The following is a 24,520-nucleotide window of genomic DNA, read 5'->3' as shown; positions in this document are numbered from 1 at the left end:
TTCCGAGTCTCAGTTGCGCTACTGGCTATGATTGTCTCGCTTATAGCCTGTTAAATGTCGATAAAACAAATAATAAGTTTACGTACCTACATGATATTTATGGTATAACTAGCTGACCCGCGCAACTTCGCTTGCGTTACATGAGCGTTAAAAATTTTCCCCGTTTTTGTAACATTTTTCACTGGTGCTCTGCTCTTATTGGTAGTAGCGTGATGATATATAGCCTATAACCTTCCTCTGTAGATGGACTATCTAACACTGAAAGAATTTTTCAAATCGGACCAGTAGACTTAAGATTAGCGCGTTCAAACAAACAAACAATCAAACAAACAAACTCTTCAGCTTTATAATATTAGTATAGATTAGTATAGATGTCTAAACGTTTACACACCTATAATAAATTACTTAAAGAGGAATGTATGAGAAGCTATGGAAGTATCGGAGTGGTTTTAAACAAAGGGTTATGATACGCTTCATCGCATGAGAATAGACAAAGCAAATGAACGAAAAGTACCTACTTATACTTTTTTAAATATCTAAGTAGGTTTGGAATTATTAAAAAGGGTGCGGAAGATTTTAAATTTATTTATTGTATTTGCCTTTTTTTATTATAATATATTATTCGATTGAAATGATCATTGACAACCTTATCTAGTTCTTTTTACATATAATATGTATTGCGAATGGAGGTATTAACGAATTAACAACTTGCTCTTGAGTGTTTAATGCAGAGTGTAGACTGTATAGTGCCTGTAGGGTATAATATTTATTTACGGAACTCTACGTAAAATATTCGAAAAATTGTTCCTTTAATGCATTGCTCGCTAATGCACATTTTGGAACTTAACTTCCAAATTCCTTACTTGAAAGCTAAGTAGTTTAGCCTGTTGGTTGTCTGTCATTAGTCAGGTAACAGTTTACCAAACGTATATTTTTGTTTTCAGTGAGGATGCGTGCACGCCGCGAGCGGAGGCGGCGCCGCTGAGCGGTGGCGGGAGCGGGAGCGAGCCGCGTGGCGAGCGCCCGTGCGCATGCGCCGCCTGGACGCCGCGCCGCCAGCCACAGCCACACGAAATCCTGCGACCTAAGCCTAGAAGGTACAATTTACTAACCACTACAAAAAATCATACCTTTAAAAAAAGCTATGACCCTGATATAAGATTCTGTCGGACACCTCTATTTTCGTATAATGTAAAATCGGTATTTAAGGTCTACTTGGCTGAGAAGTATTAAAAAGAAAACTCGAAAATAGTAGCGGCCCTAATATTGGACCCTGTAGGATACCACATATCTTTTACTTTGTATACAGTATATGTAAATATAACAGTTTTTCTTTCCTCAATTAGACTTAAGAAACAAATTACTCAAAACAAATATTACATTTGCTTAGGGACGAGTATTTATTGTTACATGCAATCAAAGGTTCCTGTAAAAAAATACCTTGTCAAAGGCCTACCACTCTTGCGTATTGCGATAAGACCAATTTTCAATTACAATAAATAAATCATTTGAAATAATACCTATTGCAACATATTATAACCGAAACGAATAGTTTTAAGAAACACCCAGGGGCAGGAAGTTGCATATAAAACTGTGTGACAGAGTTGCGTTGTGCTAACTTGAACAGTTGATCGTTTGAACATTTCCTGCCCTTTGTTTAAGTTCTATATTATTATTAAATTGCTTAAGTATTTTAAAAGTGATTTGAATTGTGCTGATAAATCGATGACGAGATTGGGTCATAAAATTTTGGATTTGTTCCGCATTCGACCCGCGATGTTTTGCCCCACATGAAAAAATCCGTATTTGCCCTACATTTTATTCCTGTTTTGCCCCGAATGCCATATTTATTCTTAATTCAAAATCAAAATCAAAATCAAATCATTTATTCATTTAGGTCAAGTGCTGACACTTATGATAGTCAATGATACAGAGAGTGAATTTACCGCCAGTTCGGAAGGTAGGGCCAATGAGAAGAGCTGGCAAGAAACTCCTGGCCACTCTTTTTAATCGCCAAATGATTTTAACAATATTTATGCTGGTATAAAACATTGATGATGTAAGTAGCTGCTACCTACCAACACTACCGAACACACTTTGGTCATAAATTAAATCAAATCAATATATTAAGGTGCTAAAAAACAAGATATAAATAGTATTGGAAGCATGATGGGAGCATCTACCCACATAGTAATATAAGTAATGAAATCATAAGAGGCATTTCAAGAGCATACTGTGGTAAAGGAAGTACAGTTATTGAAACGTAGTTACTTTAAAATTATGGCAGTCACCACACCCAGGACGACCAGTCACCCCAAGCAGCACCCGTTCACGAGTATGACGCGTGGACCAGCCATCACCCCCTTCGCACATATTAGAGGGAAGGGGGTGACCCGGCACACGACGCCGCCGCAAGCAATGACATTTTAGTGAGCATGACGAACCTTAGCATGGGAGCCCACCATTTCAATGAAAAAAAAAGATAATGATTACCACTGAGACTCGTGCAATACCTCTCTAATTTAAGCTTTTATTCCTGTTTTGCCTCATTTTTCGTTCTTGATTCGCCTCGAATATTTATGAGTTCAGATTTGTACTGTTTTAGTACAGACAGCCTAAAAAATCATAAATATTCATTGATATTTTATTACAGCTCTTTGCACACAAACTTATGAGCAGGTACAAAATAAGACAATAGATCGGATCGCAACCCTTTTTTTCAAGACCAGTCAAATGTGGTCAGCCAATCAGGGACATTATCAGTAAGGGTCGGGCGACACATAGCAAAATGTAGGTAATTAGAATTAGTACTCATTCGTTGTTTGTGTGTTTGAGATAAAGTGCAAAGAGGTGTTTAATTCAAATTGAATTTAGTTAACGTTCATTATTTTATTTTAAGTATTAATTGAAAATGGAAGAACCTTTTCAATCTACATCCCTTACAAACCTATCGTTTATTAAATCAATACGGGGCGACCCTATGCTTCTGTTCGACGGATATGAACACGTAAAAAGGAGATATAATAAAAATGGTACTATTTCGTCGAGATGTATAAATAGAAAATGTAAAGGTGGAGTAGTTACCATTTACAATCATGTTAATAGAATATTGCAACACAATTTTTGCAAACCTAATGTGGCAAAAAATTTGATCAAAGAAGAATTGTTTCGTTATAAACAATAAGCTGCATTTGCGGATGGTAAACCCATCACATCAATTTATAATGAATGCTTAATAAGGATGAAAAACAGAGGTACAGATCTAGTTGAAGTTTTACCAGAATTATCGAAAATTAAAATTGGTCTCTACAATGCGAGAAACAAATCTCAAAATTTTAAAAAGTCAACGTTTAACGCCTCTGAGGTTCAAATACCTAAGGCTTATGAAGACTTTTTACTTTTTGACTACGGGTATAATAAAACAAGAATATTGGCATTTACGGATCAAGAAATCAGAAAATATATACAAAATATAGAACATTATCGGAGATGGCACTTTTAAATGTACTGTTAAACCATTCAAGCAGTTATATATCATTTATGGAGACCTCGGCAGCACTCGGGAGAACATACATGTTGTATCATTAATTTACATCCTATTAATGGATAAAAAAGAAACAACATACCTACACAATGGAGAATGTTAACAAATTTGGATTATTAGCTCTCCATATTCTCTGTTAAAATTAAAAAATACTAGTGAAAGAATTACTTTGATACGTCATTTAGTTTCCGATTTATAAGTAAAACAAGTAGTAACCGCGCGAATCGGTGTGACGTCATTGTACATTACGCTAAGTCTAGCTCACATAGTCTTTTTTAATAATATTTACTATTATTACACTTTAAATGTAATAAGCAGACGAAAACACAACAAAATACTGCATAAGCTATTACATCTACGGTTGTAGACTTGATATTAAGCGGGACGCGGCCCGCGCGGCTTGGTGTACTATGACGTCACGCTGTTAGCGGGACTCGATATTTTTTGAAACTTTGAATGCTTGTAAAATCAAAACTACTTGGTATTTTTGACTAAAACAAAAACTAGTTTTCATGTACATGTACAGGCTTTACTGAGTCAAAATTTCAAGCGATTTGGCATACCTAGTAACATTCTCCATTCCTTGATATTATTGATAAATTAAACCCAGACATAACAAACTGTCGCATTAGCCATAAGACAATTAGGTAGAATCAATTTGTGTGCCTACCATACTCTTTTCAAGTGGGGCAAAACAAGAATCAAATTTAACATGGGACGAAACAGGATTTTTTTGGAATGTGAGGCGAACGAGTGAGGCGAATGCGGAACAAATCAAATTTTGCTTAGAATAGATTTATGCAAATAGTAGAAATTCTGATACTAGAATATTTTAGCTTACGATTGTTTGTGATAGTCAGAAATAGGTCACAGTTGACTAAAACGGTTATTTTTAAACTAAAATTAGTATGTTTGAAATGCTTTCCAATTCTATTGGGGTACAACTTGGTATATAAGCAACTTATATACATACAATTACAAAAAAAGGATATAAGTAACATGACTAATTAACTCTGGCGATTAAAGTTAAATTAATAGTAAAATACTCGATATTTTGACTTCAGTCTATAACCCGGCTTAGTGTCATTCGGTCTTGACTTAAACTTTAACTAAGGAACTATATCGCCAAAACTAAAGCTCGAACTAATATATATAAAGCAATTAGTATTACATAAGGCGATATAATTTATAACACTCATTTATTTATCTACATACTATACATGTCGTAAATGAATTATAATTTCCCTTGTCATGTACATAGTTCAGCAGAATGACATTACGCAACGATACGGGTGTTCATCAAGTAAATTTTCCTGCATCCCAACTTCCTACATGACATATTAAACAAAGCATTTCTTTTAAACGGAAACTACTTTCTTTCTTACATTTATTCTGCTCATTTAATGCGGTGCGGATTAAGAGATTGAAGATTTGAAACAAGAACCTAATTTTATTGAATGTTTCGTTTGATTGTTAGTTGTAAAGAAGTTGCTGTACAATTACTATTAGTGTCATTATCAATTACACTGCTTGTTACTTTTTATGTTATTTCAATATTACAAATGCATCTGGTAAATTGATTTTAGGCTCAAATTGAGGGATTATGGGACTTCGTACGGTGCTTTTTTTTTTAAATCTTATCAATTTGAAATACTTTAGTAAAGTTTTATTTTATTTTAAAAACCTGAATTCTTGATCCCGACTCTAATTGGTTACTGCAAATAATTATAATATTGTCTTACTAAAAATTAAACATTTCGGTAGCACAGTCGGACACGGATCTCGTTTTCAAATGACTGGCCCTAGTTTCTAGGTACATTTAGCTGTAGTTTATCTATTCAATAGCGTTTAAGCTCATACAAATATGACAGTTTGAATAGATAAACTACCGCTAAATGTGCCTCAGAATCTGGGCATAGATGGTGTGACCTTTCGTCATATTTACTTGACTAGGAAATAAAAATATTGATACCTCTTAATGTGCCTCAGAAACTGGGCATAGTTGGTCTGTCCTTGCGTCAAATTTACTTGACTATGAAATAAAATCATAATTTAACAATATCCAATGAAAATGCATCACATTGAAAGATAATTCAAATGAAAAGTGTCTAATAGTAAATCATGTCACCATGATCGGTTATGGCCGCAAGTGGTCGGAGTTGCGTGAGCCCTCTAACTGGGGCAGGCGGTATCGTAAGTTATCCACGGGCCGCGGCTCGTGCCGTTAGCCTGCACGTGTTTCAAGCGACGACAGAAGGCGCGCCAATATCGTAAAGCTGTAGGTTCACCAGGGTTTAACGAAGATCACGGATAGATCATCGCCAGATCGCTATGTTATAACTGAGGAATAACTCTGCCATTTAGACGAATGGTTCAATAACTAGAAATGAGAGATGACATGATTTTTGTATATTATTCCGCAGTGGAAAACCAATATTTTTTTTAAGAAATTATATTATTAGATGCTGATAGTATTTATTATTATTAAAAAAAAGAAAAAGTTATCTACAATGTCACCCATGTAATAGATATTTTTAGGTAAAAATGACAAGTGGCAGGTAAACAGGAAGGAAAACTGGTAAAAATGTTGCTGTAAACTGTTAAAATAGAGGAAATTACAGCACACAATAATTTTAAAGGAGAATGACATAAAGCGCTGAAAATTAATCAAAATAAACCTAGTGTACCTGGACTCCCTATTTCCCACACCGCGTCCGCATTTACCCAGAATAATTCCAAGCATCTGATGTATTAGACTGTTTGATATCAGATATGCTAACGGACTTGGACATTTGTTTGTTTGTTTATGGGTTGCTATCTGCGAAACGCGAACGGTATCATATTGTTTCGAAGCTGGAATCTTTGCTCCGTGTTGTGGAGCTATGGTTCAAGTTTCCCGTTCGACGCGTGATGGTATTCCTTTTGTTTGTATTTCTAGATAATTCTATCATTCTGATTGGTAATCGTTATTTTTCTTGACACTATTTTTTCTTAAGTTAATTACTATTTACTTTGCGCATTACCAAACTTTGCTTAGATGACAAGAAAATACGTTGACATTTCTTATGTATTTCCGAATAATGTAATAAAATTATAATTCATATGTTGCATGTAACTTTGAAGAAGCTTTCCAGTTTAGGCACAAGTGTCAAATAACTTATCTGCTAGATAAAGCGACAATATATGAAAAACAAACGTCAAAATGTCATTTAAAAAGGTACCTGAAAGTTATCCAAAAGTTTTGGAACCGAGCCTATATAGTTTCTGTCGACAGTCGACGTAAACGTTAACTTAAGTACATGATTATTCGATACCAAAGACTTTAGTGTGGTCGGTTTTTCTTTTTACTACTCTTTTTCGTAATCTTAAAATTATCAGATTCCCTACCAAAGATACGCCTAAAAATAACCCTGGCGCGCCTATAAAAACAATTATTCCACGACGTCTCCTCCCATTAATTTACATATTAACAAGCTCCATTTCCTCAGTAATCTAGTATCCGTATCATCTTTACTTATAAGAGCAATTAGCGCTCATTTGTCTGTGCCTCACGATGCTTGGGCGATAGTCGGCAATACATGGGCAATACACTGGCGATACGCTGCCGGACCGGACGTTGGTCACATTCCGAGGTTGAGATAAAGCCTGTTTCTCAATCTGTGTATTTTTTAAGCCCTCCCCAGCACTCCCGACTCAGGAATGATCAATTGAATTTTTATGATTAAGTAATTTTTATTTGAATGGGCGGACGTTTTTGCTGCTACAGTTAAGTTCTTTGCGAATTTTTTTTGTAAATATAAAGTAATATTATGCACTGCTTCGTATGATATTTTTTTGTAAAAATTATTTTATTGGGGAAAAGAATTTGATAATTTAAAAAACCAACGAATTATAACGAAAATCTTAACAAAGAAGGTCGTAATTCAATTAATTGTGTCAATTTTCTAGACAATAATGAGTAAGCCGTTGCCTGTTATGTTCAGATGGTACTGCTTTCTTGTAAGCGTAAAAGATTCCCAGGGAGTAATCCCAGGATCGTGTTTTCTCAAGGAAGTGTATAGTATCTTTTTACGGGAAAAACCTCTAGTTGACAGCAAAAGATAGAAGAATCCAACATTGTCTGTAAATGGATTCCAAGGTTTTATGTATATTAAAATCCATACTAATCTCAGATATGCGGAAGTCTGTCTATCTGCCATTTTGTCTATTAGACTTTCGCGGCTATGGCACTTAACAGACTTATTTATGTAATACATGGAGGCAGTTATTAGACCCGAAACTCCAAATAAGACAATTTTATCCCACTACTGTTCCACAAGTGGGTAAAGGTCTCCTCCCGTAATGAGGGAGAGGTTAGGCCCTGCATACACCTTTTGGCTTAGTGCTATTAAAAAAAATAACCCATAAAAGGTTTGCGTAAACGTACAATATAAGTAATCCTCTTCAAAATATCCATAACGGCTTAGCCAAATATTTTTGTATTTCATCGGTCAAATAAACTAATATTTCTGAATCAAATGTTCTTTGAACAGAAACCCTCACATAAAGATTGACAGCACAATAGTTGAGTGTTCTTCGAGACTGTAATGTAATGTAGACGGTTAATGACTCAGCATTAGGAGATATCCTTTCATAGACTTTATAATACTTTAATACGAGAGCATTAGAACAAGAATCTACATATCATGGTGGTAAAAAAAAGCATTTGAATATTGCTTCTGGGGAATATTTCCATCGCCATATTCAAGGAATTAATTTATATTAAAAAATATGTAGACTAGGTATTAAAAAAAAACGTATAAAAGTACATATTGATGTAACCCTGAAATACCCATTCAGTGTAAAGTTTGTCTTTATTCCTTGTGTACAACAGAGTAGTTAGATAAAATATTCTTACTTAACACTGAGCGCCTAGATATTTCGTATTTAAAGTGGCAGTGATCGCAAGATGTAACTTTGCTCTTAGGTAAGTTCATGACATTCTTATGCTGCTCTTCAATTGTTAGCTTGCTTATTAAGTGGAAAACTGACGAAAAAGAGACCCTTGCCCAGCAGTGGACAGCCATTGGTTAAGGAAAAATTATACACACTTTAATTGTTATATATATTGGTTATCTGGGAGTTGTAAAACTGACCCCTAATATCGTCTCACTATCAAGTGTCTATTACTAAATACAATCCAAAGACCTTATGATCTGCAAAATGACTTTTCCTTCACTAAACCTCTAGACAAAACTAGAGAAAAACGATTAAATGTTCCGACTGTAAAATCTAATAACATGTATCACTTACATAAACCCGCCACTAGATGGCAGCACCTATGAATAACTAACACACGCTTCGAGCGCAAACCTGTAATTAACAGTAGCCCATAGTTCATGTAAATAATTCCATACAGTTATATAAATTGTAACGAACTAGTCTGTTGCTTGGAAAAAAGATTCTACTGATAGTTGATGGAATCGTACCACGGTTTCCTAAACTAATGTTGAGTACCCAATGTCAAATAGCAAGCGTTTGATCAAAATAACTTGACAATAATAGTTCTTGCGGAAAGCGCTTGGGCGATAATATTTTTTTTCTCATTAAATATTTATCGATATAACTTCGGTTTATTAATATGATACGAAGTCCGATGTCCTAATTTAGATTTTTGAGCCTTTTCCAGAATCACAATTAATAACGTATCTAGAGAAAATATACCAAACGAGCACGTTTTTTACAACTTAATAAAATTCAACACAATTGGTTACTGATAAACTTTAGAATATATTTTGTTATACGAAAATGTATCGCCAAAGTAATGTTTCACCAATTCAACTCATTGTTTTTGTACAATTGTCTTCTGTCAAGACACGGAAAAGGTTTTAAAAAAATACAAATATATTCGTCAGCTAGTTCTTAGTTCCATATAAAGACGCTATTATTAATATTTTTACACTCAAAATAAATAAGACCGGAGCATATTTAAACAAACATTGTTGATAATACATACTCCGCTACACTCTATGTAAAACATCAATGAACCAACTTTCGTTCTCTACAGTCTAATATATTATTATATGATTTATGAGAAGCCATTGTCTATGTACCTTATGTAGTGGCGTTATGAATGAATTATGTATTGTTACTGTGAGATCTACTTAATGGTTAAATCGAGTTTTCCTTTTATTATACTTGTTTAGAGAAATCTCTCGTTTTAATTAGTGTTTTTAATTACAGTAATTGTTGTAGAATTGGAAGACTTTTCTGCCATGGGTAGCTTTAGTTTGATGGTCAAGGAAAATCAGATGATGTGGTATATTTGACGACAGCAATGAAGCGGCTCCAGTCTTACTAAGACTAACGAATTGTGGTAGTTTGCTTTTAGTAGCCTACATGAGGCGCCCATAGCCAGTAGCGCTCACCGGTCGGTAAACGATCTGTGGGTTAAGCACACCTTGGCGCGGTCATTTCATAGATGGGTGACCGCATAGTGGTATTTGAACTGGGCGTCTCCATGCTTCGGAGATAGGTAAAAAGTCGGTCCCGGTTGTTGTCAGTTAAGATAACAGTCGTTAAGCCACGTCAAAGGCCCTACGGGCGGCTTGAACGACTTTGACACTAGGTTGACCATTAACCATACGATAAGAAGAAGAAGAAGAAGCAGCCTACATTACCATTACCTCACCGGAACTAGCAAGTACTATTTACTGCAAAAATAGTACCCACGGTGCCCGCTAGAGATGCCATAACTAGCCAGTTGTCATAAGTGGGAGAGAATCGCGCTACGAGTGTATTCTCAACAAACGGCCGAACTGACAACAACCTAAGGCTTTTGGAGTGTTCGCTGAGGTATGGAAACCTTGCTGAAATGGTACCATAGCTCGAAATCCAAGTTGGCTATCACTGCGTTGAGTTCTAGACACTAAAGATATACAGAAATATAATATACACAAATAGCCAAGACAAAACTTAGGTATTTCCTTATTTAACTAAATAACTATGAGCACTTAAAGTGTCATAAAGTTTAATGCAAACGTTCTAAGTGCGCTTGCAGTCGCGCAACAATATCATGCAAGCACATGCGCGCAATAAAAATTAAAATAGAACTAAAGGTCTATAAATAAAGTATTTTACTGTTGTCTATATTGTAACTGAAAGTGTGTTTGTTTGTCTGTCCTTCTCTCACTTGAAAACGGATAAACCGTATTTAATGAAATTCGGCAAGGTGACAGATTAGATCCGAGGTAGGTAATGGATGGGTTGGGTACCATTTTCCGCAAAAAAGTTTTGCAATCAGAACTGTAGGCATAAAATAGTTCGTATATTACTGTTTGTCTCTTTTCACGGCAAAATTGCTAAAGAATATAGTTGCAGGCTTGTGATTAAACAAAAGCTACCATAAGCTTAAGCACTAAAGCGGAATGAACAGCCGGCATGTGCTAGTATTTCGATACATTTTATAGAATGTCGTAAAAATACTGTTGATTTTAATTTTATAATGTTTTGACGACTTCCGTTCATTTGTATTTGGTTTATAGATCATAGACATTTGCCTTATTGTTTATGGTAGAGTAATTTCCGGATAAGAGTAGAACTAGTCTACTTTTTACAACATTGTAATAACTTAATAAACTTGCTATTTTATTACATAACTGTATCTCGCGTAATTAACTATTGATTGTCTGGTTTTGGGTTGCGTCGTTTTCAAATGGATATCTGCTGCGTGGATACATTGGCATGATGGCTTAACGACTGGTACTTTAATCGGCAACAACCGATTTTTTTTTGTCCTTTGAAGCTTAGAAACGCCCAGTTCAGCTCAGTTCAGATACCACTATGTAGCCACCTATCTATTGAAAAACCGCGACAAGCGATGCTACCCACAGATCATTTACCAACCGGTAAGCACAACTGATACCTCGCTATAATAGTAGGAGACGAAATCTCCAAAAAGTGCATATATTGCAGTGGCTCTATACGATTCGGGTTAAGGTTTATTATGTTTATTATGCAGGGTTAGATTTGTTTTGACATATAGCATCATCGCTAGATTATAACGCAAATATTTATGTTACTGTAAGCATGAAGTCGTTGTTGTTTGTTTATTTTGTGCGTTTATACTTACAGTTCACTGACCTATCCCGATCGACTGACCTGTAACAAGTTACGTTATGTAGCATTTTTTTGCATTGGGATAGGCCATTTAAAAGGCCAAAAATATTTTAATTGCATTTAAGTCATTTAAAAAGAGACCCATATTGGTTTCAACCATATGTATTCTAGCGTTATATAAAACCACTTTGTTATTACATTGAAGAAAAACATCTTGATAAAACCTTGCAAGCCTAAAAGTTAATTAGCACATTTCTTGAGGACGTACAAAGCCCCAAACTTGCATTTGTTTAATGCGGTTTACTAAGGCTTAACCGCTGCCTCTATAGACAGGAGACCCTTGCCCAGCAGTGGCAGCATCACTGTCGCACAATTGGGCAAGGATCTCTTCCCAAACGAGCGAGGGGTTAGGCCTTGAGTACGTGACAGCCACGGGGAAAAATATCGCTATTATCACTATCGACTATTCTGCCTAATTAATATAACACGAGCCTTAACACGGTCACGCATCACTAACACTCTTTTGCTTGACGTTTCGGCCGAACAATACTGCACTGTTCATAGACATTTTTTTCGTTAATATATCATGATTATGAAAACGAAACTTAGCAATGAAACCGTAGTTTTTACAACACCGTCTACAACAAACAAACAAAGATTTTCCATGTGAAAACCGTCCGAGAACAATGAAAAATAAACTTTATATAAAGCAAAGGACTTTCTCCAATGAGCTGGGAATTATCGTGTTATTATGAATACGAACAATACTTCTCTTTATGTAATGAAAGTAATTGTTGAATATTTTCACTTAACGTAACTTTTATTTTGTGAATTAAGTAACCTTTTTTGAACGGATTTTGTATTGAGAACAGTGGTTGAAAATGTTGGTCTGACTTTCAAATTGTAAGGTCATTTTGGATAGTATGAGGTGAAGACTGAAGATGGGTATACTAAAAAGAAGATTTCGTAGTAAACAGCCAGTAATAAAAAGTTTCAGATTGGTTCATAGTTGATAGATAAACAAAAATTTCCGCCGTCCGCAAAATTCAGTGCATTCTCTCTTACTTAATAGGTCAAATAAAACAAAAAAGCTAGAAATTCGCCTAAAGGGTACTTAATAATAATTTAAGAGGTGAACGACCTCATACAGTTAGCCATAGCCAATTACATGGTCCAAAATAAACCACATACTTTTGGGTATTACCTACTTAAGAAAACATCATACTTTTGGGTAGGTAATACCCAAGAGTATTTTACTTATGTCAAGACGAAAGTAAGCAATATACAATAGTCTGAACCTACCCCATAACTTTATAAAAGGAAACCAAATACGCGTATACTAATATTTTGACAGCCAACGCAAAATAAATCACCCCACGCAAATATATTTCATATAATTTTATCTTTCATTGGTACCACAAAATACCGCCCACGTGTCGCCCGTACAACTTACGAGGCATATTATAATAATATCACATAACTTGTCCGTCCGTCCGTTATTTATAATTGCTCTAATTGTGTTGATACCGTGGCGGAAACGTTTTATATGCGTATGAATTGGTATCTTATTGTGGGAGGCTATTCGAGTGTTGGTCGATATATTTGCGAGTACTTTGAATGTGGTGATGTTTTGATTTTGTTGACTTGTGCGTTTGATACTTAAAATAACTTAGATATACTATGGTTGGTTTAGTAAACTGATTTTTTTTTTCAAATGATGAACATTTTTGTTTCTTTACGTTAATCATACGAATTATCTACTACTCTAATTTATAAATTGATTGATTAAAGGAAACTTTTTCATCTCCTAATTAGGTTTTTATTTTATAACTACAGATTGATAATATTAGATGTACAAATGTAATTTCAATACAATTGAGACACTTTAAACTAATTAAAATTCAGCTCTTCTGGGTTATTGCTCCAAATGTTTCTTACTTCATTTCAATGTAATAAGACTACAAATGCTCTTACACGATCATTACACGATAAAAACGCATTCCAAAATCTTCAGAAACAATATGGCTGTTACAAATAAACCTGTTATTACATCGCAAAATTCTCAAACGTAAGAAAGTTTGTAATTTTATTGTATTTAGATAAAGCCTTTGTTGCGTCTCAATTAATAATGCCACTGATCACTACGTTTTTGTTCCGCACGTTAATGAATTTACCGCGGTTTTCACTTTCTTTAATATCATTTGTTTAACAATCGACTTTATTAGATCTACTGAAGCAAGTATTTTTATTACACACCTACATTACATAACTATACTTTAATTCACATAACATTAAAGAATTTCGAATTCAATACCTTCTTTATCGATCCGGAAAAAATGGTGAATCAATTGCGCAATATAGTCCCATATTAAATATCGCAGGAAACAAACTACAGTGGACGATTCATGCGGCCCCGGTGTATCATTACACCGGCGAGTGATTCAGTAATAACCCCTCTGTTTCAAGTGTGCTCTATATTTAGCTTACACAACTTATGGTTTCGTTCACCTCGCATTGAATATAGACGAGTTTCATATGCAAGTGTAACCACCTCGAAGCAACACCCGCACGGTACCTGCCCACCGCCTGCGCCTGCGCCGCTGATCAACTGCACCACTCGTAACAACATCACATGCAAATCGATTATATTAAGAGATCTTATTCGAGCGATCATCGCTGGAGCTATTAAAAATTCCCAAGCTCGGGCACGACTCGAGCTTTCATCAAAACGGTAACATTAATCCATGAATAACACGTGTGTCGGCAATTACTGCAGCGCGAGACTTTGTAGCGGGGCGACGGCAACAATGCTTCTTGGAGGGCTAACGGGCCGCGGCGGCGACGGCGCGCGCGCTCAGTGCGGCCGGCACGTCCGCGCAGACATGCTGTGCCCCGCGCGTTGCTCGTGCTTCCTCTGCCGCGAGCTGCAGTCCTGCCGCGCCGCCGACGCCAGGAAACCTAACGCGAAACATAACATGTGCGACAACTTCATACTCAAGAAGGCCGAAGCATGGGAACCTATGAAGTTCATCCGCGGAGCCGCCAGGCTATCAGTCAGACACTGGCAAAGCCGGGAGCCATTGACGTCTGCCAAGACTAGAGTCACTACTCACAAGTCTACCAGCTATGAGCAGCTATACCCGCATCCGTCCGAGGACGAGGCTGGACCCTTTGGGATGCGTCGTGCTCCGAGCACCGACAGAGTGAAGCCGCAGTCAGAACACAAGCCACTGTTCAAGCTGCTCGGCAACTCTAGATCAAAGAAACTCAACAGCAGTGATGCGTCCGAGTCTAAAGTACGTCGAAGTGTGCTGAATTTCAGAAAGAATGATGCCGCTAATTCCAAGAACGTTCATGAAAAGTACATTCCTTTGCCGCAGGTGTCGTCTCCAGTGGAACACATATACAGTGAACCTAGACAGTCCATAAGGAGCCCGCAGCCGTCTCAGTACGACGAATGTTGTCGACCACCTGTGTACCAGAGCGTGGAGAAGAGGAAGGAAGAACTAAACAAATGTTCTGCTGATAAAAAGATATACAGCAACCGTCTTCCGTGCTACGAGGAATTAGCGCAGAGACTTTCCCAGGAGAAAACCAAGAAAGCGAACTTGCCACTAACAGAAGGTGGTCTTGCGAACAAGATCACACAGAATAATAACAAAGTGGTGATTTATTTTGGTGACTCGATAATACGTAAACACAATGAACAGAAGAAAGATGAATGTAGACAGAAAGAGGATCCTAAGGAAGAAGTTATTTATGCTAATCGATTGTTGGATGAAACTGGCAACTTGGGACTTAGTCGAGACGGTGATAAGGGTGGAGGTACACAGATGGTATCTGAAGTTCAAGTTCCAGAGGCTATCTACTCTGAGATCAAGACTGAAGGGAGTAAAGACAACTCTGACGTCGTGACGATAAACGATGCGACGTATAAGAAAGAAGTATTTGAGACGATGAGTTCTGACGGGTTCCTTGTGGTGGAGTTTGAGGGTAACTTTGAGAGGGCTCTGCAGTTAGTGGAGCTAGTGCATGGAGGTGCGGGATTGGATCATCACGAGGCCACGGTACTCGACGAGGATGATCACTGCGACTGGAGTTTCGTCCAAGACTGGAGGAAGCGGTAAGATTCAAAGATGCTGTTATGATTGCTCTAGCCGAGATGACCTGGATCCCATCTGCTTTGTTTTATAATCGCAATATTCATAATTTAACGGTTACTGTGCGACCTGAGAGCGGAGGTAATTGTTAATTGTGTAGGAAGCAGGCCAGGCTCACTGGTGTGGTGTTATCACACTTTTTTGGATCATAATCTGTGTCATTTGTTATGATCTCGATTCTTAGAGATAATGCGTAATTGACATAATTATATTAAGTACGTTGAACGTAGAGAACGGATAGGCTTCATGTCTCTACGTAATTAAATGTGCAAATGCGTATTTCTCACGAGTAGTTAATTAGTGACTCGTAAAATCCCGTCAGATCCGTCGGCGTTGTGTCAAACGGTAGCAATTGCCTATAAGTTGTCGTTCATTTCTCCTCGTACATAGAGAAAGCGTATCTTAAATCAAGTGATTTCCGACGTCGTCATGTAATTATTTATATTATTCTCACATTTCCTTACATAACGGATATACGCTATATTTCTTGCTGCGTGTTCGGGAAGACGTTCGCGCTAATTGCGTAGCGATTCCTCCGATAACAATCGTGTGTTGTTGAACCCGTGCGAGCTTCTGCTTCTTTGTCACGATACTGATCATCAGGCTCACTCGTCACTCCAATCTCGACCTTATTGACTTACGCAATATCAGGATTATATTCACCATGTCTCCTTTCAATAAACAAGAGCTTATTTCGCTTAACACTTGTGACGATCTTTTGTTGAGCCTCCGTATGCCTGAGCTGTCAGTTTTTGTCTATCGTCGCTTACTTCCCTGAGAATTGAACGCAATTAGCATTAAACCGGTGTTTACAATTCAATTAAGAACAGTGATATTCTTAAAACTGTATGCAGGTGTTTCGTAATATTTTGTTGAGATCATTTATCTTGGTGCTAATTATTATTACGCTCTTATTCGAGCCGAGTTTGTTATATTTTTTCCACGAATCTGTTTATTTCAAGAGAAAGTTTGTGAGCATAAACATTTGAATGGGTTCGAGGAATTAAGACTTCAGTTTCATATATTAGGATATTAATGTTAATAATTACGTTTTATAATTGGAAATTCTTAATAGGCTTATCTTGATTGTAATCGGTGTAATACTTGTTGCATGGTCAATGTAATGAGTAGGTAATAGACGTAAGTAAGCCAGGCACTTGTATGTCTAAACTTCTGAAACAATTTTGATGACTGTCTATATTTCAATAAAGTTTGAATTACGTCTGAAATTATGGAAGAACTCAGAGAAAATATCAACTTTTCCTCATATTAAAGATATATTAACGCCAAATAATTGCTTCTGTGGCGCAGTCATGGTACTGTATCCGACTGCAGATGATAAGGTCACGGGTTCGATTCCCGGGTTGGGCAAAGTACTATTGGTATTTTCTATTAGAATATTCTCAATAGTAGCCCGGAGTTTGGAAAATAGCAATTGGCTCGTCCCTTGTTACATAGAATTAACATTTTCAACGGCGAAACGTGGGTAATATGGGTATGTTTCATACAACTCCTGCCTACACTTTGGGGTATAACTGGTATGACAGTATGTATGTATCTTGATAAATATATCTACAAATGTCTAAAATTGCATAATTTCAGTAAACGATTAACGTAAAATAAGCACTTTATTTACATTTACCATTGTTTACCTGACATTTCGACCAGATTTCCCAACAGTTCTCGTTGCGTGAACCGAAGTCATAATTACAACGGCTTGTCGCGACTTTATTAACTGTTTAGTACTTAGTTCATGTTGCTCAATGTGTTCTAGCCCTAACTTGTTTTTAAATAGGGCGTGGACACAAGATTTAGTTTACTCGGAACGAGTAACTTTGCACCTGCGTTAGAGCTGTATATTATCACTTTATTGGTTACTGTTTACCGACAATGGATAACTTACGATCTATACCTCGTTGAAGGAATATTCATATATACGTAGCATTAGCCTGTTATACTTTAGGTAGGTTTTTTTCATGCCTCTACCAATGGTACCAATGGTAGAGGTATTAAAAAAACCTATGTTTCATCTTTACCAATGTAAGTCCCATGTAACAGGGGGCGAGACTACTGCCATTTACCGAGTACGTTACGAAACTCCGGGCTGATTTAGAGAAAAAAAAAATTTTATGTACCTAAACTAGAAAAAACAAATGACACTTTTCCTAACCGGGGAATCGAAACAAGCTTGATCAGCAGTCTAATACACTACCGACCGTGCCACAAAAGCATTATCTATCCGATTTAATATAAAAAATGATAATAACCTAATTTGAACTCACTTGCCAAGTAATTTAAACTGTCAAACAAAAGCCTTTAAACCGTTCTACATCGTGTCCAACTCATATACAGTTACAAGACTTACTTAACACTACAAAAAGCATCATAACATCATCACGAAGTTTACAAAACAGCAATAACCCGTTCAGCACGAAGATTGTCACCTGTTTCCCTCAATCGATCGTGGTGAATGACGAGTTGATGCACTCCGTGCCCTACTTACTGACAACCATGAAGACTTTGAATACAGCTATGTATTGTTAAGTGGTTTGCAAGTCTTGTAGAGTAGGTTTGAAAGCTATTCTTGAGGTAGACGCTAAACTTGGTTAGATTTATAGATAGATTAGCAGCCCGGCAAACACCCGGTTACAACTTTTACACTTAAACCTTACTCTTGAATCACTCTGTTTATTATTATTATTAAAATTCGTACTTTTAAAGACCTCAGCATACATACAGGCATAGGAACAGCGACATTGCTCCATGCTATGTAGTGATTAACCCATTATGAGGAAATGAGGGAAGGGCCTTGAGTTGGTCAGATCAGGTCGATAGATGTTAAAACTTGAGTTCTCTTTCACGTCATGCTCATGACATAAGAGTAAATACCTAAATACGGTAGATTTACGAATACGCAACCAATAATTTATGAAGTAAGTAATTTTTTTTGCAATTCTTGCAAATATTTAAGTCCCGTTCAGTATTAAGTGGAAATTTTTTAAGCCAAATTTTTTTTTTCCCATTTATAAAGAATTATTTTGTTTACAAGATATTTTGAACTAACAGACAGAAAAACTTAAGTAAACTTCAAGTGCCGGTACTTTTATCTCTTCGGTCACAATTTTCTTATAAAAACATAATCAGAATAGATCTAGATCCTGATATTCTGCTGTTACATAACGAATGCAATCAAGCCATTAGCTACAATCATCCAGTTGCCTTGCACACCCTCAGGATGCGTCCAATTGCTCCACACCAGTCCAAGGTCATCAGAAAACTGCTGCTCATACGCAATACAAAATCACACTGACATTTGAAGCATCAAAACACACTTAATGTCCATGAAGGGTGACCAAGGACACCATAAAAATTGTGAAGCAATTTTCCAGTTGCTGCGTACATTTAGTAAGGACATAAGGTCGAAAATCGCGTGTTTGCCGCTGTTGTGTTGGGAACATTGTGTTCATGCATGGGCGACAATTACTGCTTGTGACGTAAACATCAATTCTGAATGGATCGTGGATACAGTCAGCTGATGAAAACATGCAAGTAATTCACCATTCAGTTGAGAGCTCCTACTGTTACACTTACTCGATTTTTTTGCTGATCATTCAACTAAGCCGTTAGAAGTTTTCTTCGTTTAGAGAACTGATAAAAGTAAATAATATTTTTCGCTTCTTTAATAAACATTATCCATACATAGCTATGATTAGATGATTGCTAATAACAGAGAGGTCTTAATTTTACATGAGAATAAATTTACTGCTGTTGAATTTAAACAGGGAAGTTGAAAATTCGCGATGTTATAGTATTAGGAGTCCTCAAAATTTTAGACCACAATTATGACATATTACAATAAAATCAATTGATGCAAAATCAAATGACTCGTAATAACGGCAGCACTGCAAGGTCCGCTAGAACTCTATCTGTGTCTGTCCAAGTGTTTGTTCCAAGTTTCTGTTTCTAGGCTTATATATTACATTTACTGTACACGTACCTCCTATGGGGTTCAAACTGCCATAAATAACTTGTCCATGTTCATAACGGGGAACTTCCTGGCGGCTGAACTCCTTGGAGATCTCCTCCATAAAGCACGGACCGTTATTTGTTATTCATATTTAATTAACGTGGAAAACTAAGTAGTTACACTTCGTTTTACGACATTGATTAAAGTGGGATCTAAAGATGAAACTATAATCCGTCTGTGTATCTCACCTCTGTTAAAATTAGTAAGAAAGGTTGTCTACCTTTTGTTCTGGGTTTGGTTTTTTATCCATACAGGCAAGACTTCGTTAAGTACATGCAAATATGAAGCTTTTTCACAGATTTTTTTTTAATGAATACCCAATAATGCCCCTTTAGAGAGGTCCGCAAATTTTCCATAATTATTTGAAATAGGCACGTCAATACCATATAATTCACCCTTTTTAAAACAGGTATTTTTTCTTTCTAATTTTTATCCGCTCTTGGCTAGTGTGGGGACAGCAAAGAGATGAGATACACTGTCTTCGTACTTCATTGACATTTATAACAATTAAACAAATGATTTATTCTGACCTCTTAAAAACACAGCTTCCATGAATATGTGTGAATGTATCAAAATATATAAAATTCTCGCGTCCCAGTTTTCGTTGCCATACTCCTCCGAAACGGCTTGACCGATTCTCACGAAATTTTGTGAGCATATTAAGTATGTCTGAGAATCGGCCAACATCAATTTTTATACCCCTCAGTGAAACTTTTTTTTATTTATAATGGCAAAACAACGTTTGCCGGATCAGCTAGTAATATTATAACAATATTTTAGTCAGATAAGTAACCACAGAAACCCATATTTTCCACCACCAACGCACTCGTTAGTATTTATCGTTGGTGCGTGATACACAAAACTTTCGCACTTAACTTCCGCGTGCCGTTTATTATCTCTCTTATCGACATTTTCATCTGTGAGGTTTTCTTCACCGGCTACAGTTAATGTTCTTGTGAAATGTCCTAGTTTTGTTTGTACAACTATTTGTGGTTTTAAGATTATATTCAGACATATGAATACATATATAAACTAGTTACTATATTAAGGTAAATTGTATAAGTACAATAAATAAATAAAAATAAAATATATTATGAATACTATGTTGACTCGTAGAGCGCTTCGAAATAATCTTGTGAGGAAATGATTTGCGTATCACAATGTTCATCTTCTTTTTCTTACACCTACTGGTTTTTGAACTTTTGGAATATATTGATTTTATGTTTGGTCGATCATCGAGCACAAAGGAGAATGCTCAAAAAAAAACCCAGGCTGTACACAAAAGTTATGTAACTCAAAAAAATTAGTTATACTGTGTAATTGAATTCCCAATGTTTACCTCTATCAAATTCGATGGCTGAACATACTATTTTGCTATAACTTTTCAGTTGGGGTTTTCAATATATTTTTATATTTTTGAAATAAGTTACCTATATAAATGTTTAATCTTTTTTGAGTCACACATTTTTAATATAGGTATGTAACTGAGTTACAAATTAAAAATTATAAAAAATATATTTTTGAAAAATGAGTCATCATCACCGGGTCATATATGTCCCCACCGAGAGGCACAAGCCTCCCCTCTTAACAAAGAGGGGGATCGGGCCTTAGTCCACCACACTGGTCTAATGCGGGTTGGCAGACAATGGAGAATGTTAACAAATTTGGATTATTAGCTCTCCATATTCTCTGTAAAAAATAAAAAATACTAGTGAAAGAATTACTTTGATACGTCAATTAGTTTCCGATTTATAAGTAAAGCAAGTTGTAACCGCGCGAGTCGGTGTGACGTCATTGTACATTACTCTAAGTCTGGCTCACATAGTCTTTTTTAATAATATTTACTATTATTACAATTTAAATGTAATAAGCAGACGAAAACATAACAAAATACTGCATAAGCTATTACATCTACGGCTGGAGACTTGATATTAAGCGGGACGCGGCCCGCGCGGCATGGTGTACTATGACGTCACGCTGTTAGCGGGACTCGATATTTTTTGAAAGTTTGAAATCTTGTAAAATCAAAACTACTTGGTATTTTTGACTAAAACAAAAACTAGTTTTCATGTACATGTACAGGCTTTACTGAGTCAAAATTTCAAGCGATTTGACATACCTAGTAACATTCTCCATTGGAGGGCTATTATAAGGTAGAAAAGTGTTGTCATGGTGGTAGATTGCTAGCCTATAGCCTATGAAGCACCAAACCCTTCCATCCCTCTACTGACTTTTGCATTATGCACGGGAAGAAATGCAGCTGGCACCTTCTATGTACTATGTAGTGATAGAATATAATTATTTTATTGTTAATTATTTTTTAAAAATCACAGTTCCATTAAAATTAATTATTTATTAGTATTAGATATTTACTTATACAATTATATTATTCAAAAAATAATCATTGTGATGAATGTTTGAAAAATATTTATTTTTTAAATTCACCTTTTAAATAGTAGATAATAGCAAAAAATAGTATTTAGCCATCGAATTTGATAGAGGCGAATATCTGGAATTGAATCACTCAGTATCACTAAAATTCTGAGCTACACACCGTTTGTGTATGGCCTGGGTTTTTATCCCATACATTTTGAGCATTCTCCTTTATTTTATTTACCCGTAAACAAGCATTGAGAGTTACATTATCTTATTGCTATTGCAACGCATCTGAAACGTAGAAACAGCTACAGAATTTTTAACATCTTGAGATGACCTAGGAATCTTCAAAACTGTAATTTTCATACCGCAATAAGAGTATTTCCCTAAGCTCCGCACCATCACTTGCCAATCTCTAATTCATATTTTCAAACCCTTTTTTATATTGAGAAACCATAACACCACTTCATTCTCAACTATAACAGTACAAAGATTGGTAACAGCAGAGTACAGCAGACACGGTCACGCACACCTTACCGTCATCCCTTCGTGACCGTTACTGATAGACACGAAGCCCTTCAACTGATCATTGTTTTGGTTTAAGAAGTGGGTTGAGGAAGTGTTACAGGTGTGATATTGCACCAGTGACTGTAGTTGTTTGTTTTTATGAAAGTTTTGCTAAGTATTTCTGATTGTTTTAAACACATATATGATATGATTAATATCGTGCATAACATTTACACTGATATTTTAATGCGAAATCTACTTTTTTTAAAACAAAATCAAAGTTTAACTATTTTAATGCTTGCCAGGTAAATGAAATATGTCGTATAAAAATCATTGTATACTGTTATTAAATCGAGAAACAACTACCTAGATGAAGGAATAGAACACTCGAGAAAAAATCAAGTATAAAATACTTTACTAGCATGAAAAAGATGGAATACAGACTGACAAAGAGAATTTTTATTATGTATTAGGTACATTATTTTTCTGAATATTAGATCATTAAAAGGCGCCTATCAGAGGCTCTTCTTCAGTCTTCCAACTTTTACATAAAGGAACAGTTTCAGTCATTTTTATATCGCAGTCTAACTTCAAAGCCAAGTACTCAATAAGATTTTCATGCAATAGTTAAAATCATACAATAAACAAGCTGCCAACTGAAGCATGAACAGCACCAGCTAAAGACTAGTTCCACTGACACCACACTCCGTTACACGAAGGTCACAGGTTGCAAGACTGAGTGCATCTAATCAAGCACTTTTTACTGGCCACAGTTACTTCCACGAGGGCAATGAACTCACCTCACAATGGATTTACTCGGAAAGTGAATTTTGTTTTAGAATTTTTGGCGGAAATCGCCGTCGCCGTCGCATTTACTTACAGTCTGGTATACCTGTTGCAAAATTAACAAGATGTTGTTGTCGCCAGGCCATCAAGCGGCTGCCGTCCGTCAGAGGAGGGCGCGTGGTGCGGCGGCGTGTCGGGCGCGCGTGCTCTGCGCGTGCGCGTGGGGGGCGGCGCCGCGCCCGCGCACGCGCGCCGCCTGTCGCCGCCGCCGCACGCGCACCGCGCCACCACGCCGCCCAGGCCTACCTCGCCGGGGAACAAGCGTAAGTACTCCAATACAACTCTATAAGGTCAAAGGTACTATAGCCATTGAATAGTAAGTACTATAGCTATTTGCAGCTAGGTAGAAATAATACCAAAATATTTGTCTTTCTTACTAATAGAATTAAACAGAGGGATCGCGGACAGCAAACACTTCCGTACTATATTTTTTGTAGAGTTTACCTACACATTCTATACAACCTAGACAATAATTCAAATTAATATTACAAGGAGTCCTGTGACAGTTTGTCTGTAGCCAAGTTGCCTCTGTTCGAATGTAAAGCTTTGACCAGATTGAACCAGATGCTGGTAGAAAACCACCATATCTACCATAACTAAGTAGGTTACAAGAAAATAGCCATGTTTTCTTTCCAAAAGCAAACATTTCAGAAAGACAAACAATCAATTAGGCGCCATTAATTACCCCAGTAGTCTTCCATTCACGACTTAAAACCATCTTAACCTCACTTCCTTTCTACCGTAATATAAACACAAATTTTGTGTTTAATTACCCGTATAATTCGTCGAATATTTGCTGTATTTTTACGAATAGTAAACATTTTACGACGTAATAATTTCAGTGATTCTTTATCGTTATGCGTTTCCATAAAATTTTGAACATAATATTAGGTGTTGTAAAATTAGCATAAGCATAACATTGACTGCTTGCTATCTAATACATAAAAAATATTTAGGCCAAGT

At 36.3% G+C, this 24,520-nt stretch overlaps 1 protein-coding gene across 4 annotated transcripts in view; it reads left to right on the top strand.

Moving 5' to 3' along the window:
* LOC142974078 (ankyrin repeat and BTB/POZ domain-containing protein 2) overlaps positions 1 to 24,520 on the top strand; it is a 68,629-nt gene that overhangs the window by 22,513 nt on the left and 21,596 nt on the right. For 2 of the 4 annotated variants that reach the window (XM_076116222.1, XM_076116221.1), the window contains exons 1-2: positions 14,434 to 15,764; positions 23,639 to 23,820. In XM_076116222.1, the coding sequence (XP_075972337.1) occupies positions 14,449 to 15,764; positions 23,639 to 23,820 (1,498 nt within the window). In that variant the 5' untranslated portion in view covers positions 14,434 to 14,448. Of the gene's footprint in view, positions 1 to 944; positions 1,098 to 14,433; positions 15,765 to 23,638; positions 23,821 to 24,520 lie in introns of those variants that run through there. The other 2 variants (XM_076116223.1, XM_076116224.1) reach the window with 2 other exon arrangements.

The sequence above is a fragment of the Anticarsia gemmatalis genome, chromosome 7 (genome assembly GCF_050436995.1).
Source record: "Anticarsia gemmatalis isolate Benzon Research Colony breed Stoneville strain chromosome 7, ilAntGemm2 primary, whole genome shotgun sequence".
NCBI classification, from domain to species: Eukaryota; Metazoa; Arthropoda; class Insecta; order Lepidoptera; family Erebidae; genus Anticarsia; species Anticarsia gemmatalis.
Note: the sequence above shows the minus strand (reverse complement) of the source record. Positions and strands in the feature narration are given on the sequence as shown.